At 42.9% G+C, this 17,162-nt stretch overlaps 2 protein-coding genes and 1 long non-coding RNA gene across 3 annotated transcripts; 1 reads left to right on the top strand and 2 right to left on the bottom strand.

Annotated features, from left to right (window-relative positions):
• Positions 1-219: 219 nt before the first annotated feature.
• Positions 220-3,528, bottom strand: ndufb11 (NADH:ubiquinone oxidoreductase subunit B11). The gene is made up of 3 exons (XM_035646158.2): positions 3,299-3,528; positions 879-1,009; positions 220-425 (listed from the first exon to the last, which is right to left on the bottom strand). Exons 1-3 carry the CDS (start codon positions 3,470-3,472, stop codon positions 293-295), a joined length of 438 nt encoding a protein of 145 aa, XP_035502051.1. The 5' UTR covers positions 3,473-3,528; the 3' UTR covers positions 220-292.
• A 1,582-nt stretch (positions 3,529-5,110) lies between these two features.
• On the bottom strand, positions 5,111-16,479 carry tbc1d25 (TBC1 domain family, member 25). Its single transcript, XM_035644210.2, has 7 exons — positions 16,291-16,479; positions 13,426-13,535; positions 13,170-13,324; positions 12,501-12,628; positions 12,229-12,417; positions 11,237-11,512; positions 5,111-10,710 (listed from the first exon to the last, which is right to left on the bottom strand). Exons 1-7 carry the CDS (start codon positions 16,333-16,335, stop codon positions 9,055-9,057), a joined length of 2,559 nt encoding a protein of 852 aa, XP_035500103.2. The 5' UTR covers positions 16,336-16,479; the 3' UTR covers positions 5,111-9,054.
• On the top strand, positions 15,462-16,861 carry LOC118316416. Its single transcript, XR_004795193.2, has 2 exons — positions 15,462-15,599; positions 15,847-16,861. It is a non-coding gene; the product is annotated as an uncharacterized LOC118316416 (long non-coding RNA).
• Positions 16,862-17,162: the final 301 nt, after the last annotated feature.

Below are 17,162 nucleotides of genomic sequence, written 5' to 3'. Positions count from 1 at the left end.
AAAGAAGAATAAACGGAGGTATGAAGCCAGCTGCAGAATAAATACACCTATACCGTGACATCACATTAAATGTGATGAGGACTTATTTGAAGGGCTGTTCTTTATTGGTTCTGATCACAATGTGTACGTAGCACGGGAACATCAAAGTGTTTACCTTTCATTAATGATAATGAAACATTTGAATTACCGTTTCAAGAAGTCATTGTCCACACACAACAATTACACAATTCACCAAGTACATTATTTATTATAGAGGAACACAATAATCATGAAACACAGTTGGCAGACTCTACTACTCCTCTCTGGCAGCTGAGGGCAGGATAATCTTGTTAGGGTCGTAGTAGTTCTCCCCTAGGACGGGAAGACCCTCGGCCTCCCTCTGCTTGATCACACGCTCTGCCTCCCTCCTGGCCCACTGCCGCATTCTGGAACACACGCACATTTTGATATTCATGGTAAATGGACTATAATTATAGTGCTTTTCTAAAGTCACATTCACCCATTCACACCCATTCACACTCAGGGTTAAGTGTCTTGCACAAAGGACACATCAGTATGCTGACTGGGGGAATCTGGGATCGAACCGCAGACCTTCGGGTTATTGGGCGACCGACTCCACTTCCTGAGCCACCGCTGCTCTATTTATTAAACTATAATGCGAGGTGTGTCCGTCTGTCCTCGTCTGGATTGGTCAGTCAAACTTTAACAAGTGACTCAAAGTCTTTGAAAGTCAGGTGATGTGCAAAAACTGCTATATTAAGAAAAGCACGAGACGTCTGCTGTCCACTGAGAGGAAACCCTTCAGCAGAACCTTTACTACGAACTTCACTGTTGTGTTACAAAAGTTACAGCAGATATGGAAAAAACTGGAAACTCACCCATGGTCTGGTAAGTAGTGGATAAACGTTGCTCCGAGAACAAGAGCCACTGAGATGCCGAAGAAGAAGCCCACCCTCATGTTCCACTCATCCACCACGGGGTCACTGGAGAAGCCATGGTATTCTGGATTCTGACGAGGCACAGAGCAACACAGGGTCAACAAGAGGCATCGGACAGCACGGTTTCAGTCTGGTCACCGCCCACATCAAGACGATGGCAAGAAGGGAGACGCACGAGGTAGTAGCTCAAACAGAAAAATGTATTTACAAAAACAAAGTATTGATCACAATAACTGAGGTTCAGCTCCCCTGGCTTGAAAAGCAAGTTGAATAAACTCTGTTTTAAAACCAGAGTGGACACATGAAGAGTCTGGAACAGCAACATTATTCCACTCATTCATAAATATCTGCTTCCTCTCATCTGTTCTCGTCCTACGATTCATAAATCACTGGTTTGGTCTACAAAAAGTCAGAAAATATGGATTTCTTAGTATTGTTCTTCACATTGATGGTTTTGTCTGAGGACTTAAACACAAGTCTAAACTCTGGATAACATTTCTCTCAGCACCAACAACCAAGCTCACGTGATTCAGTATCAAAAAATGTGTCTTAAAATGACGATAATATTGTTTAACTCAAATAATTTCGGGGACAATACATTGTGCAACAAAAAGTAGGTATAGTGACGAGGTTTAGTCAGAGGTGACACACAGACCTATCATTCGTCTCACTAAAGAAACACACAGATAATCTCTTCAGATTAGAATATTCAGAAGGAGACAACAACACTAATAATATGTTTTTTCTGGAGGACCCGGGGATCGAACCATTGACCTTCTGGTTGGGAGATGACCACTTGTCTTTTTACCAAATCCTGTCACCTTTGTTACAGTTAGATGTGTGAACAGCAGCCAACAAATGTTTTCTAGTATGTGAAGCAAAGATAGTACATTCTGTAAAGAGGAGGCCGAGTCAGTTTCGCATTTTTTTACACCTGCAAGTCACTTTTGACCTCATATCTCCTCTAGAGCGCGGCCAGTATGGATTTTTGGGGGCTGATGCCGATATCAATATTTGGGAGTACAAAATTCCCGATACTGATACATCGGCCCATATATATATATATATATATATATATATATATATGGTCTACAAATATATATCTATATATATATCTATATATATAGATATATATATAATGAAATCCGTCAATGATTCCTAAGATGTCGTTATCAAACCTTTATGGCAAAGAAGTGTAATTGAGGCTTGATATTTTATTTTAACCAAAAACTTTATCATAGATAACTATAAATTGAGAATACAAATGTACAACCAAATACATAGAACTTATGTAAACATAAAATGTAAAACATGAATGCACATAAAAGGCTAATATCTGTCAGTCTCCACTCTCCTCATTGATCTCGAGTCTCTCGGTCTCTGTCACGGAGTCAGGGGTCTTATTTTGGTCTGCAGAGTCTGACAGCCGTGAAGGCGATCACTTGGAAAAGTCTCTTTTGGGCAAATATCAAATTCAAAAAGCCATTTTCTGCAGTTTCTTGTTTCAGTCGTCCTTTGACTCTGCTACAGACTCTCATGGTGAGATCTGGAAATGACTCACTTCAGATAGAGCAGCACATCCAACACCAGAGGCTAATATACTTATGTCAGGGGTAGGGAACCTGCGGCTCTGGAGCGCCTCTGCAGCGGCTCCCTGTATATAACTATATATATATATCTATGGAAATAAATAATGGCTATTTTTCTTTTTTCTTTCAAAGGGCACACATACTATCTTGGAGATAGAGGTGATACTGTGACACTGAAATAAAACAGTGTTTTAATATTTCTTCATTGTAGTCATGACTACAGCCCGCCGCCTCTACCTAACTCGCGGTAAACTAACCATGGATATATCAAAAATAATTCTAATAGTAAATTCCAATAGAATAAGGGGAAGGACTCAAATGGGCCTGCATAGTTCTAGGCTATAAATAAAATGTCAACAGTTTCAGTTTTTGTTGTTCTATAGTTTCATAAATGCAACAAACTATATTTCTTCTATATATAGTATACCTATATTTAAAACTTTATAAGCTGTGCATTATTCATTTTAAGGCTCATATTGTTTTTTGCGGCTCCAGGTGAATTGTATTCGTGACCAAGGGCCACGATACTGATAGTAAAGGTTGCAGACCCCGGACTTCTGGCAGGTTCCTGAACATATCACTTCAACCTTTAGAGGAAAAACACGTCCGCCAGAGTCCATGTTCAGAGTCAGGCTCTGCGGGTGGGATCATGTGGCACGTCTCACCTGTTATTTTGCCAATCTGAAGATGAAATCTAATGTTAATGTGTGACTGAGTGTGTGCGCGTCAGCCGGCGTCAGACCAACTTCACCGACTCATGGAGGCGCTCACCTTGACGTAGGGGCTGACCTCCCCGTGTCCGCCCGTGCTCGCCGCGGGGTGCAGCTCCGTCACGGCGGGCGAGCCGGCGGCACCGGTCGGCTTGGACTGGGAGACGAACCGCGCAGGCGGCCCGGGGAGCGCCCGGGGCAGCGCCAGCCCGAACCGCGACAGTCGGGTCAACATTTTGAGCTGTTGATGAGGAATATGGTTGACCCCGGAAGCGGAAACGGAACCTTTTTCCTTCGCTTTTTTTTCTTTTCCTTCAGGTCGACGGGGGCGCTATCGCCACCATCAGGTGACAGACGGCAACGCACCCTAAGGATTGTGCTGCTCTATATATTCGGTACTGTTCATTCCAATCAATAAAGTATATTTTCATAATAGTTAAATAGTGCAGTTAGGTCTAAGTACAGCAATAAATAAAAACAAATGCAGCCAGCCCAGCAGCTTTTATTTGATATATACAAGAGCAGCAGGATTATAGTAAATTCTGCTTTTATCTAATATTTGACATTGGGTAAAATATATTTTACATTAGGTACTATCCATTTAAATCAATAAAGTATATTTTTATAATAGTTAAATAGTACAGTTAGGTCTAAGTGTCCCTGAAGGAGCAGGACCCAAATGAAGGTAAAGGGGAAAAAAGAGTATTTAATAACTAAGGTAACAAAAACAGACTTAGTCTTTAATGGAAACAAACAAAATCCAACTGTATACCACAACGGCATAAGAGAATTCCTGAAATTCAGTAATGGCTTTTTGGTTTTGATGCTGCAGTGTTTTTACCATTGGTTTGGAGCGAGACCATTGAAATGGGGCTGGGGAATGTCCATAATAATATAATTATTTAAAACAAAAATAAAATAGAACTATTTTTTAATCATCAAGGTCCCCAGAGGATGATCTTTATATTTTGGTTTAAATGGGTAGACTGCCTTGAAGTGTACTAAATGAATTTACCCTCCATAGAAAGATTTGATTGATGCTCTGGGTCATAGAGGAATTGTGCCTTTTGTGCCCCTAAGAAATAATCAGTCATACAACTCAAATAAAAATGTCATTTAAAGATATTATGATACTTTGTCTTCTTTCCTCAATATAAGACCAAATTGAAGTCAATTGAATATTACTTTTAACAATTAAAATAACTTTTGTGCTGATGAGTGTGAGTTCACCCTCAGGACAATCTACATTTGCACCACAATCATTATTGACTCCAACATTTGTAAATGGACTCCGTTCATATAATTTCTCTAGTCTTGGCTCCTGTTTCAAATCCTATATTCACACACACGGATGACAGTGTGTCAGGGGCAGTTTGCTGGTTCAGTGTCTTGCCCAAGGGCACTTCGACACGCCGATCGAGCCGCTGACCTTGGGATTAGGCAGGCGAACTCTCCTGAGCCACAGCCGCCACCATGTCGCGTGAACGCTGCTCCCTCTGCAAAGCATCTGAGGGGATCTGGAGAACAAATGTCACTTTAGTTGATCTGTGGTTACAAATGATTGTTATTGGATTATTGGCAGTGTTACAAAAATTTGGTGAAGTACATAAAAATCTAGAAAGAAATCTGTTGAACAGTAATGTCTCTTGAGGGTGTGCGATCATTAGCAAACATTAGACTCCTGAAGATACTGGTCAGACAACTGGGACTGAAAACACTGCAGCTGTGATGAACTGTGGTGTGTTTCATTGCTGGTCCAGTCGCAGTCTGACTTTAAGAGTTTGGTGAGTGCTGCTGTTGTCATCTTATCATCCAGATGTATACACGTTATATTTTCCAATCCACTCACAAACACCATCCTTCACTCAGTCAGTTGCGCTGATTATTATTTATTTGTGTCCGATATACAATCAGCAACACCGTTGTGTATGTATGATTAAAAAGTTCAAGTTTGTGCACATTCATATCATGTAATGAGACAAACAAGTACGTCTTTACAAATGTGCATATTGCGATCTCATAGTCCAGCTAGTCCAGTAACTTCAGTACTTTTTTAAAGATGCTATTAAATACGGATGTACAAAAGTGGCAATAACCAAATGAATGAGTAATAACCACAATAAACACAAGGGTCTTTCTAAAGACCGCGTTAGCTTCAGCTACAAACAGAAGCATTTCTCAGAGATGGAATCCCTTTTTTAGGTGGAGCAATGACACTTGTTCACGGGAGAAGTTTGCGTTTCTGCCAGAAAGTCTTTACCAAGTGGTTGATGTAGTAATAGAGTTTGAACTAAAGCTCGCATCACACTCCCTGTACAGCCTTTTGAAAACACATTACTGAGCGTTTAGTCTTAAAGGTTAACAATGCTGAGAGACATTTTAAGGGACCCACTCCAGATGCGTTTCCTCAGTTTTCCATGTTACTGAATTGTGTCTGGGACCCAAACATCAACGACAGGCCGGGAGGGAACCTGGGAATCATTGTGTACACCATGTAGTGTACACCATGTAGTGTACACCATGAAGTGAACACCATGTAGTGTACACCATGAAGTGAACACCATGTAGTCTACACCATGTAGTGAACACCATGTAGTCTACACCATGTAGTGAACACCATGGAGTGCACACCATGTAGTGTACACCATGTAGTGAACACCATGTAGTGTACACCATGTAGTGAACACCATGGAGTGTACACCATGTAGTGAACACCATGGAGTGCACACCATGTAGTGTACACCATGTAGTGAACACCATGTAGTGTACACCATGTAGTGAACACCATGGAGTGCACACCATGTAGTGTACACCATGTAGTGAACACCATGTAGTGTACACCATGTAGTGTACACCTTGTAGTGAACACCATGTAGTGTACACCTTGTAGTGAACACCATGTAGTGTACACCATGTAGTGAACACCATGTAGTGTACACCATGTAGTGAACACTATGTAGTGAACACCATGTAGTGTGCACCATGTAGTGAACACTATGTAGTGAACACCATGTAGTGTACACCATGTAGTGAACACTATGTAGTGTACACCATGCAGTGTGCACCATGTAGTGTACACCATGTAGTGAGCACCATGTAGTGTACACCTTGTAGTGAACATCATGTAGTGTACACCATGTAGTGTACACCTTGTAGTGAACACCATGTAGTGTACACCTTGTAGTGAACACCATGTAGTGTACACCATGTAGTGAACACCATGTAGTGTACACCATGTAGTGAACACTATGTAGTGAACACTATGTAGTGAACACCATGTAGTGTGCAACGTGTAGTGAACACTATGTAGTGAACACCATGTAGTGTACACCATGTAGTGAACACTATGTAGTGTACACCATGCAGTGTGCACCATGTAGTGTACACCATGTAGTGAGCACCATGTAGTGTACACCTTGTAGTGAACATCATGTAGTGTACACCATGTAGTGAACACTATGTAGTGAACACCATGTAGTGTACACCATGTAGTGTACACTGTGTAGTGAACACCATGTAGTGTACACCATGTAGTGAACACTATGTAGTGAACACCATGTAGTGATACAATCCAGTCTTTTGGATCAGCCTATAAGACATGATGTAGAGCGATAAAAATAAAAATTAAGACTAATGATTTCAACAAGTGAGGCACTTCTCTTCCGAAACATCGCACATGGGCTCATATCTGTATCATTGGACATGTCAAAATCATATTTTTCATTAGGACGTCGTTGACATTGAAGGATCCACTGTTGAGAAAATGAATACGCAGGCAGGACTCAGTTACGTTCAGCACCCACACAAAGCAAACAGAAAAACTGCCATGTGTGACACCTCCATTAAATCAACCTCTTCTAGACAAAAGTCTCCATGGTGTCTTTGAAATGTCAACACAAAACACAGCAAGAAGACAAAATGTCTTTGGGGAAACAGCAATAACCAAAGTGCTGAAATGATGTCTCTGAGTAATGACCCGCCGAAGCAATAACTCATATACAGTACTCCCTTTACTACTGTTGAAGTTTGACTGTATGATTCCATAAAGTGTATTAGTACATGTAGATCCACACCTAACTGCTCTCTACAGTAGTGCACCCACACACCATCATTTGTGACATGACAGGATGAAGGATCAGAGGCTTTGTTCTGAGCTGAATCACATTCAAAACTGTGACAGCAAATAATAAAATAACACAACACACCCATTACTATATAAAAACTGTTAGAATAACAGACATGTCACTGGTACATACTAATTGACCCAAAATCTCTGCAAACCTCAGCTACACGTCCCCTCTTCGTCACCAACCATCATCTTCTCTTTAACACAAGCAGGAAGCTCATGGCGACGACTAAAGGCTAAAAGACACAAGTTCTTTATGGCTCATCTACAGAGTTTGATCAATATGGATGTTTGGAGAACGATGTTGATACAATGCTGATATTAGGGAGTAAAACATTTCCGATACAGATAAATATATATAATATATATATATATATATATATATATATATATATTTTTTTTTTTAAAATTGGCAATGATTCTTAATCACTGCTATCACAGCCTCATGACAAAACAAATGTAATTGATGCTTGATATTTTAGTTTAACCATAATCATAAATAACTGTAAAAAATAAAAAGATAACACAAAAATACAACTAAGTATGTCGAACTTGAATTAAGAAAATAAACATTTCTTTATGTCAAATGCAAACATAAAGGCACGTTTTTCCCGCAGTTTATTCCGTGAAATGAATGTTTTCATATCAGCGCAAAATTGGCAAACAATAAAAGCAGACACCGACGTGTCCGTGAAATGCTCGTATCAACAGACATTATCGGCAAACCGATAGATAGATCGACACACTGGTCCGGCTCTGGTGTTAATGCAAAATGAAACGTGGTGGAGTGTGGTACCCTGGTCTCTGAGTATCTTATCATGCCATCAAATTCCAGATGCAACAGCACTTGGGAGTCAAAGTCAAAGTCCAGCCGACTGGTTCACATCAGCATGTGATGGGAGTTAGCACTTTCAGGAAACTCTGGATCTTCCATTTCCCATAATGCAATTCAGTAGGATTTCTTTATAAGACCCACGCGTGCCCATGTATTCCGAAATCTGCAAGCCAAGGTTTATGCTATAAAGGTGTAATCTCCAGTCCCAAAATGAGATGACCTGGATGACATCATCTGGCGATTTCACCAAAAATAGACAAATAGACAGAGGCAAAGCTAATGGAGACAGACTGGGTCAGGAGGGTGGGTTTATATTTGTGCTGGTTTTGTCATCAGTATATAGTTCCGACCTACTGACGACTGGGAGTTCGGTTAATAAGTTCAGTTGTTTCTGCTGAAGTCCTCACGAAAAAGAAACCTTGACTTTCGATGAATCAGTCTTGTTTCCCCTGTGTTATCAGCTGGAGTCCTTTGAGTGCTTTAGTTAAGACACGTTTGTGGCTTAGTGGACACAACATGAGCTTGTAAACAAAGTGAATTAAAAGAGGGAAACTCAGGCTGAATGCACCGGGTCGGAGTTAGAACCTGAACCACAAGTTTTAAAACGTCATGCTTCAGCCTCCATAGACGACCTGACGAGATTGGAGGACAGACATTAACCCTTCTACCAACTGGAAGGGTTAAGAAGAAAAGAAAACATTACAATAACGACTGACATAAGGAATATAAATATATATTCGAGCATACACAGAATGAGAAGATAATTGACAGCCCAATTCGATTTGGAAGGCTGGCTAAAAAAAAAGGACTCCGCCAACAGGCCGGAGTCAGTCTTTTAAACTGATGCAAGACAGAATCAGGAGGTGGGGGACAGGGAAACTTGAGCTGTCGGGGAGGGAATGGTGGTTGCGAGGTTATAGGTTGAGTTTGGAGATGATAGTGGAGGCGACGCCAAAGGGCTGTAAATGGGCTGCGCAGTGGTCACTGTCGTCGGGGAGTCGGAGCTAACCTCGTCCCCTTCCTCTGAGTCCCACACTTCACTCTGCAAATAGTCCGCGAATAAGGCCTTGGCTCGCTGCAGCACCCGACTCAGGTTGTGGCGCCGCACGAGGCGATCAAAGTGCATGGCCAGCTCATTGTAATCCAAGCTGTTCTTGATGATGTGGTCGCGGTGCTCCAGCAGGATGGACAGGCACAGGAACAGCATGAAGGGGTTGCCCTTGCCAAACTCTTGCGGAGGCGGCAGGGAACAATACTTGATGCTGGTGGTCTCAGCCTTCAGAGAACTAGGCGTGTTCGCCGTGGTGCAGGGGGATTTGTTGCCAGGTGAAGGAAGATTGATGGTGGACGACCTGCTGCCGGACAATGCGGGGGCTCTTCCAAAGGACAGAATGGGTGAAGAGAGTAGGGATTGATTCTGAGTGTGCGAGGGGGACGCAACAGATGTTTTTACAACGGGGGTTGAGTTGATCCCCGTACCGCTGAGCACTTGGGCAGAGGAAGTCAATACTTTTGGAACAGTGCTATGTAAGGCCTCTCTTCCATTGCTTGTGGATAGTGAGTTGGATTCTGGAGGAGAGTCTGGAGAAGCTCCTGGCCAGCTGGAGGCTGAAGCCGAAGATGTTGGTGAGGAGCCAGCTTTCCAGATCGGAAGCTCACCAGAAAAGAGGGGGGGTGATGACATTGGAGAGAAACCAATTTCACAGTTCTTTATCAGAGGTGTTTTCTCTCCTGGGTCCTCCTCACTGTCGACTGTGGACTGCCGCCTTGGAATGTTTGGTGCCGACTTTGAAGCCACCAAACCCTGTGGCTGCTCTGCATCTTCAGCATCAAAGCTGTCTTCGTTTCGGGCAGTGTAGTATTTAAACTCTCCAAAACTATTTTGCTTCTCAAAAGGAGGAGCCTGCAAATCGGCCTTTTCCAGGCTCACCTGATTAGAATCCCCGCCCTCACTTCCTGTTCCTGCGCTTACATCTCGCCTCTCTCTTTCTCGTATGAAAGCATTCCTGCTCGCATCTGTCTCTTCTCTCGAAGGCCTGAGCATGTGTCTCCTTCGCTGCTTCCCTTTTTGTTCCTCATCATCCCCGAGGCCGTTCCCCACTGTCTTATTTTTGTCTTTGCGAGTCACCGTTTCATCGGTCTCCAGCGGCGGTCCGAGGAGCTCCACTTCAGTTTCCGGGGGATCTGGAGGCAGGGAGCTCCAGGTGACCTCCAGCATCCTCAGAGCGTCGTCAAACGCAAATTCTCTCTTGAGCTCCAGAAGCAGCCAGCGGTAACAGAAGAAGAGGTCGTCGGCTCCTCGGGACACCAGGTACGCGTAGAATTCAGGATCGGAGTACTGCAGGAGCAGCTTCAGATGCTGGAACTTCACCGACATGAGTTGCCCATCGGGCCGGAAGTTCCCCTCCAAACGTTTCATATTGCCACAAAAGCAAATGAAGGCGTGTGCCTCATTGTCCATTACTGCAAGTATAGGTGAGGCGATGTCACTCATGCCTTGACAGTATGAGATCTGAAAAACAAACAAAGTTACAGTTACACTTGCTTTTTGAATAAAATGTCCTTGCAGATAATCTGAAAATCTAAAGAAACCAAGTATTAATTAACAAAAGTATTTTAGTTTAAAGGTAGACCATGAGCCTAATCTGTTATGCATGTACTCAGGTTTATTAATCCCTGACATTTTCATAACTTTACTGTACGGTTGAAATAAATTTGGTGGAAATGGTGAAAGGAACAAAAATGTGAAATACAGGAACACGTGTCTGGAGGTCTGTTGCACTGGTGCATGCTGGGACGTTTTCCCACACATCTGCTCCCAGGATGCCCTTTTTTTTTTTTTAAATAATATGTTAACTTCACTGTCTGTGATGCTTTATGCCTTCATCTTCCTCATTTGCTGTTGTTGTACACAAGTCACTACATTCAGGCGACCAGGACGTTGTGTGCACATGTTTGATTTGAAACCATTTCCCCTTGTTCACAGAAACAGTTCCAGCGCGCAGGTACAAACCAACCGATTGAACCTCTATACAAACCTGTGGATGTGTGATGGCAAACGTGGTGAGCAGGTCTGTGAGTGCAGTCAAATGTGGACTGTCCTCTGAGCCAGCGTAGTACGGGTGAGCCCGGTCGGTCCTCAGAACGTCTTTGAGAACATTCCCCCGGATGAATTCCAGATCCTCGTGACTAACCCGGGCTGTCCACTCGTTCTTCAGCTGGTCATACTCCCTCGTCTTCCTCTTCATGTAGTCCATTCTCTCCTGTCCACTCAGCCCGTCGGGGTACACGTTCAGGAGGTACCGCCAAACAACCTGACGCGACAGCGTACAGAGCACAAGCTCATCATTACTTGATTTACAGTCAAAAATCGAACTATATCATTTAATATTTACATTAGGACTGGACGATATGGCCTATAGTAATATCGCAATATATATTTTTATTATATCGCGATACACGATATATACCTCAACATTTATTAAATCTCCTCTAAAGCACATCATAAATGCACAATTTAACCCTTTGATGCATACAATCACACCGGTATGATGATTCTAGTCATCCCTACAACCTATGTCTGTATTAAAAAAATTCAAAGCAAGTCTTATGTCTGCGCCTTTACAATTTTTTTAAGTGTCAATTTGTAGTCGCGGTATTCGCGATATAGTCATTTAATACATCGAATATATTGGAGATACCGTCCACCCCTAATTTACATGCATGATTTTCCATTTCATTATATAATTACAATTCTCATATTCTATGTGCATGAGGCACAAGCAGAAAGAGTGCTGTTTTTGTTAGACGGAGACGCAGTGAATTATCAAATACTAATTAATTGATGGGTAATGACTGTTTATAGCAGCCTACATCTGCTCTCTGGTTACAAAATATTTTTGTTTCTTTTCTTGCCGCCAAGAATCCCAACCACATTAGGATTTGAATCACATTCAATCAAGTTTAACTGACACCCAACCCTGGATGACGTGGTCTGGAGAGTGTACAGTATGTAGTGTAGTGTACACACCTTGCGCAGTGAAGGATCCACACCACCGTGGTAGATTCGCAGTCGGAGTTCCTCCGGTCGTGACAACTGGCCCTGTCCATTGAGGTAACTGTGGAACTCAGCATCGGTCAGCGGAGGCTTGAAAGGCTTGATCTCCTCCCCGTAGGACCAGCTGAAGGCTTGCTGGACTTTAGACAAGGTCCGGCCCATCTGAGCACAAGTGAAAAACAGCCCATGAGCAAAGACCCTGACTCATGAGAGACTATGAGGTAGATTCAAGATGGTGAAGAAACCTGGGACAGTAGAGACTGCGTGAAGGGCAGAGCTGCAGACGCCAGAGACCTCGTCCTCTCTCCAAGAAGCTGCTCAGAGCCAATCACATCTTTAGGGCTTATGATGTCCCAGTCCTCCATGACAGGACCTGCAGTTGAACATAGAGTAGTTGACAATCATACTTTTTTTTTTTTGGACAGCTGAGCTCGCTTAAGGCTTGCCCTAATGGTGTTGATTAAAGTGTGTTCTTCCTGCCACTTGCTGGTTCCCCAGTGGAATGTAACTTGCCTATTTCAAACAATATTAAGCGTTTGGTTTGACAGTAATTTAACTTTTTTTTTTAAACTACTTCAAGAAATGCAAGCTGAAGCTTTGGAAACTGTCCCCGCAGTAAAAACTGTGAACCTACTGAGGGGTTTGCTTTCCAATAGTTATCTCGATAATAACTAAATACAACATATTCAAAATCAGTTCCTCTTGATGTCCCAATTTCCCTGCTTTACTACTATGTGTTGTCTTCTTTAAATCTGAACCCTCTGAGGAACATTTGATTTCACTCACATATGAAAGTTCAGCTCAATACATGATGTACTGTTGTGTACGCCATATATATTACTGTCACATTTTCCCTTAATATAGCTAAACGTTTGGGTGGTGTTATCTGTGTAAGGATACACTGGTGCTCTCACTGTCTTCTGAAGGTTTGACGTCCATCTTCAGCTGTAGGTACGGTTTGGCCGCACTGACAAACGCAACATCCAGATCCCAGTCAGATGCCAGAGACAGATACACTTCAGCACCGTTCCGATCTCCAGACAGGTAGCTGATCCCAAAAGTCCGCTTCCTGGTTTGAGAGAGAGACAAAAGGAAATGCTGACATAACTCATAATTGTCTTGTACAACGGTATAGTCGGGGGGGCGGGGGGGGGTTGCGATCCCTCTTACCCGTTCAAATCGAAGGCTCTGATAAGAATGTGCTGCAGGACCTCAAGTGATGTTATCTGAGGATCAACAGCAAACGAGCGGAACTCCACAGGAAGTGACCCGTCACATTTCTGAAAAAAGCAATACATCACAATCTCTTAAATATCATCAATTACAAACAATACATTGTTTAAGGAAAAACTATTCCAATAAGGTAAAATACCACAAAGGGTCTATATAAATACATATAACACAAAATCTATGTGCTGTTGCTTTAAGATACTATTGTAATATTGACCTCACTATGTAAAGTGCCTTGAGACAATGTATGTTGTGATATGGCGCTATACAAATAAAATTGAATTGAATTGAATATTTTTGTGGTGGTTGTACTGTTGTACTGCAGAGATATGTGTGCAGACTCTAACTGCGACTCTGGAAGGCTTAGCATGTGATCTGGATCACAGCTGCCACCTCATGGTAAACATTCAAACTTCCCTGAGTCTCCATTTCATTTTACACTGCATAGTGCATAAATGAGCCACTGCAGTTAAAAACCGGCTGATATGAGAAAGAAAATATGTGCATGTGTTTAGGGTTAGGGGTTAAAGGGTTAAGTGAAAAGTTTCTTCATCTTAATTTTCTTTTTTTTTCATTCAAATTCAACATATTTGGTCGTGTTTGCATTGCCATTTGACTTCTTATCACTTTATTTAAAGTGATATTAATGTTTTTGTATTAACTTAAAATATCAAGTCTCAATTACACCTTTTGTAGTAATGGTTTCATAATGACATCTTGGGAATCATTGCCAGAGACGTTGTGATGACACTGCTGTCATCCAGCTCTAGTGTACATTATACAATACATACTGAGAAAGCACTATATTTATATGTTCCCTAATGACTTCATAAGTAGCAAGCCTATGCAATATCGGTATTATTATCATCATTAATATTATTATTATTACACAGGCAGGGGCAGAAAGAGTCCCAAAATGTGTGTGGACACTGTGGAGCGAACTGTGTGATCAGCCTCACGTGGCATCATCACTGCCAATGGCTGCTGTTTCTCACTGGACCATGTGTCCTGCTTGCTGACAGCTTTCCATCAATTCAACAATTTGTTTCACATACAAATCCAGGTAGCAGTAGTTTTGTTTCTAACTAATGAAAATGATCAGGTGTTATGTTGGAAGGTGTTTTCTGCACTGATGAAAGAGAAACACACAAACAGATCCAACTCTGAAGTGGCATTTAACCAGAGTCAACAAGAATTTGCCAAACAGTGTGAAATTCATGTTGATTTCAACAGGTGAAAACAGTCAAGTGACCTGGGGCCAGGGGTCTGTACTACGAAGCAGGATTTGTGGTTATCCAGGGAACTTCAGCTTTAACTCTGGTGATCTGTCCTACGAAGCAGGTTCTCTTCTTACCGGGGTAAATCACCATGGGAACTTAACGGCAGGTTAAGTTCCAGATAAGAGATCACAACCTGTCAACAGGCCCCCTACCGACCAATCGCATCACTGGAAAACCAGAGTCCTCGTTCTACAGGATCCCTTCAGGGACACCGGAGTTTAGAGTAACGTGACAAATAATAAAGCACAGCAGATATTTATCCATGAGTGGAATCATGTTGCTGTTCGAGACTCTTCATGTGTCCACTCTGAACTTCTAGCAAACAGAGGGAGAGATAATCACGCTAAATAAATACATAGACGCATTAATATTAGAGCTTGATTTGAATTCAATAAAGATGATTTGACTCCCGACGGATCCATTTTTGTTTCTTTTTTCTATAACTGCAGCTTGGAACACCGGAGGAGACAAATATTCAGTCCATAGTAAATTTGATAAATTCCTGTCCTTTATTTACATGATATTTTATGTTTTTATTCTATTTCAGTTGTTTGATTATATTATTTTATTTCACTTTGTGGAATGTGACTTTTATACGTCGCTCAAACCGAACTGACCTGCTGCAGGTATCAGCGTTCCTTTACGTGTCATATTAAAAAACTATATTCGGGCTTCTGATGACGTCACGTGTAATCACCGACTCCGCTTCTCACGTCACGTGAACGCGCTCGTAACCGCAGAAGAAAGAAGCCCACGGGTCGACAGACGGTCGACAGACGGTCGACGTCCCGCGTCGTGAGTTCAGGTGGTCGGGATGATCGAAGGAAACACATGGTGGGTCTGTTGTTGACCTCGCTCCGTACAGGCCCCTGCTGCCACAGGGGCTTCACCTTCCGGGATGCGCGCGCACAGTGGTGTTTGTAAACAAAGAACCGGTCTCTCTCTCTCTCTCTCTCTCTCTATATATATGTGTGTGTGTGTGTGTGTGTGTGTGTGTGTGTGTGTGTGTGTGTGTGTGGCTCGTTTTGTGAACATTTTTAAAACATCTCTGTCTTGTCTGTCCACTGTCCCCGTCCTGCAGCACTCGGGGAGATCGACTCGACAACAACGCTACCGCGCGGAACGTTTGACGTCACCGCGTGACGCCCGGCACGCAGCGGGCAGGTGACGTCAGCCGGAGTCCGTTTAGGGTTCGACTGCTTTGAAATCAAGCGTCGACGGGCGAACGGGTCACGATCGAACCGTGGGTGGAGAACGTGACGGGTGTCAGTGGACGTGGTCGGTCCGGACACCGCGACGGGACGCTGACAGACGTTATGCGGCCATTTGACCACCGCGCTCACGGTAGACACACCGACACACTCCCGTCAGGTTCCCGTCTCACACCGCCCCACAGTCCAGTCACAGACGTGTGTTACCATCCGACAGACGAGTCGACCGACAGCACAGCGGGTCTGTAGCAGACTAGCAGTCGGCGGTGGACCGTCCGAGGCGCGGACCTGGACCTGGACCTGGACCGCCCTACCTTGACTTTGACGCGGACCACCCCCCTCTCCTCCTCGCTCGCCATCGTCAGGACCCCGCGTTAGTTAACGAGATGCTCGCCCTGAGCGTTGTTTCCCTCCTACGCCGACATGGTGACGGACGGTTCGGTGGTCGAGCTCCTCTGGTTCGTGATCTTCTTCTTGCGCTCGGTTTGACACAGGGAGTGCGCTGCTTCATTACCGCCATCTGCTGGACAGACCGTGATCGTGTCCTCAATGCACCCATACTGGACAATAATACAGTACACGTCCAATGTCAATATGTTTTTTATTTAAAAGCTCATTTCAGAATTCCAACATTTTAATGGTATAATACATTTTGTACATGTACCCAGTTACTTTCCACCACTGTACATATATCACAAATACTGGTCGTGTGCTGGATCACTGCTGAACATTTTCCAAGTTTTTCAAAATTATTTTTTAAACTTCTAAGACAACCTTTGGAGCCAGCCAGTTTCATTGAACATATCTATTGTCCTATGATCTTCATGACATCACATATCATATGATGGGGAATCATTTTCTGATCAATAAATATAAGCCTTAGTCTTTTGTCTCTCTTGTCCTATTATTTGTCCTATTATCCCTTTTAACCCCCCCCCCCCTAAAAAAAACAAAAAACACACCATCACAAAGACCTTCATGTAACTTGCGATAAATCAGCTCTTAAAGACTCCTCTGTAGGGTTCAGTGTTTCCCATCAAATCACATCATACATCGTCTCAAGGCTTTACATAGTGAGGTGTAGACCTCACAATATTACAGAGAAACCCAAAAGTTTCCTCAATGAGCAGCACTTGGAGACTGTGGAGGAGAAAAAACTCTATAAACAGGGAGAAACCTTTAACAG

The sequence above is a fragment of the Scophthalmus maximus genome, chromosome 3 (assembly GCF_022379125.1).
Source record: "Scophthalmus maximus strain ysfricsl-2021 chromosome 3, ASM2237912v1, whole genome shotgun sequence".
In the NCBI taxonomy this organism is placed as follows: Eukaryota; Metazoa; Chordata; class Actinopteri; order Pleuronectiformes; family Scophthalmidae; genus Scophthalmus; species Scophthalmus maximus.
The sequence above is the reverse complement of the archived record's forward strand: the minus strand, read 5'-3'. Positions and strand labels throughout refer to the sequence as shown.

Excerpts from the sequence above, each read along its gene's own strand:
- tbc1d25 (XM_035644210.2), bottom strand. The coding sequence starts at position 16,335 with ATGGCGAGCGAGGAGGAGAGGGGGGTGGTCCGCGTCAAAGTCAAG. Across the intron at positions 13,325-13,425 it reads AGAGCCTTCGATTTGAACGG|GAAGCGGACTTTTGGGATCA; the intron begins GTAAGAGGGATC and ends CTCTCAAACCAG. Across the intron at positions 12,418-12,500 it reads CGCAGTCTCTACTGTCCCAG|ATGGGCCGGACCTTGTCTAA; the intron begins GTTTCTTCACCA and ends ACTTGTGCTCAG.
- ndufb11 (XM_035646158.2), bottom strand. The coding sequence starts at position 3,472 with ATGTTGACCCGACTGTCGCGGTTCGGGCTGGCGCTGCCCCGGGCGCTC. Across the intron at positions 1,010-3,298 it reads AGGTCAGCCCCTACGTCAAG|AATCCAGAATACCATGGCTT; the intron begins GTGAGCGCCTCC and ends GTGCCTCGTCAG. Across the intron at positions 426-878 it reads CACTACTTACCAGACCATGG|AATGCGGCAGTGGGCCAGGA; the intron begins GTGAGTTTCCAG and ends CGTGTGTTCCAG.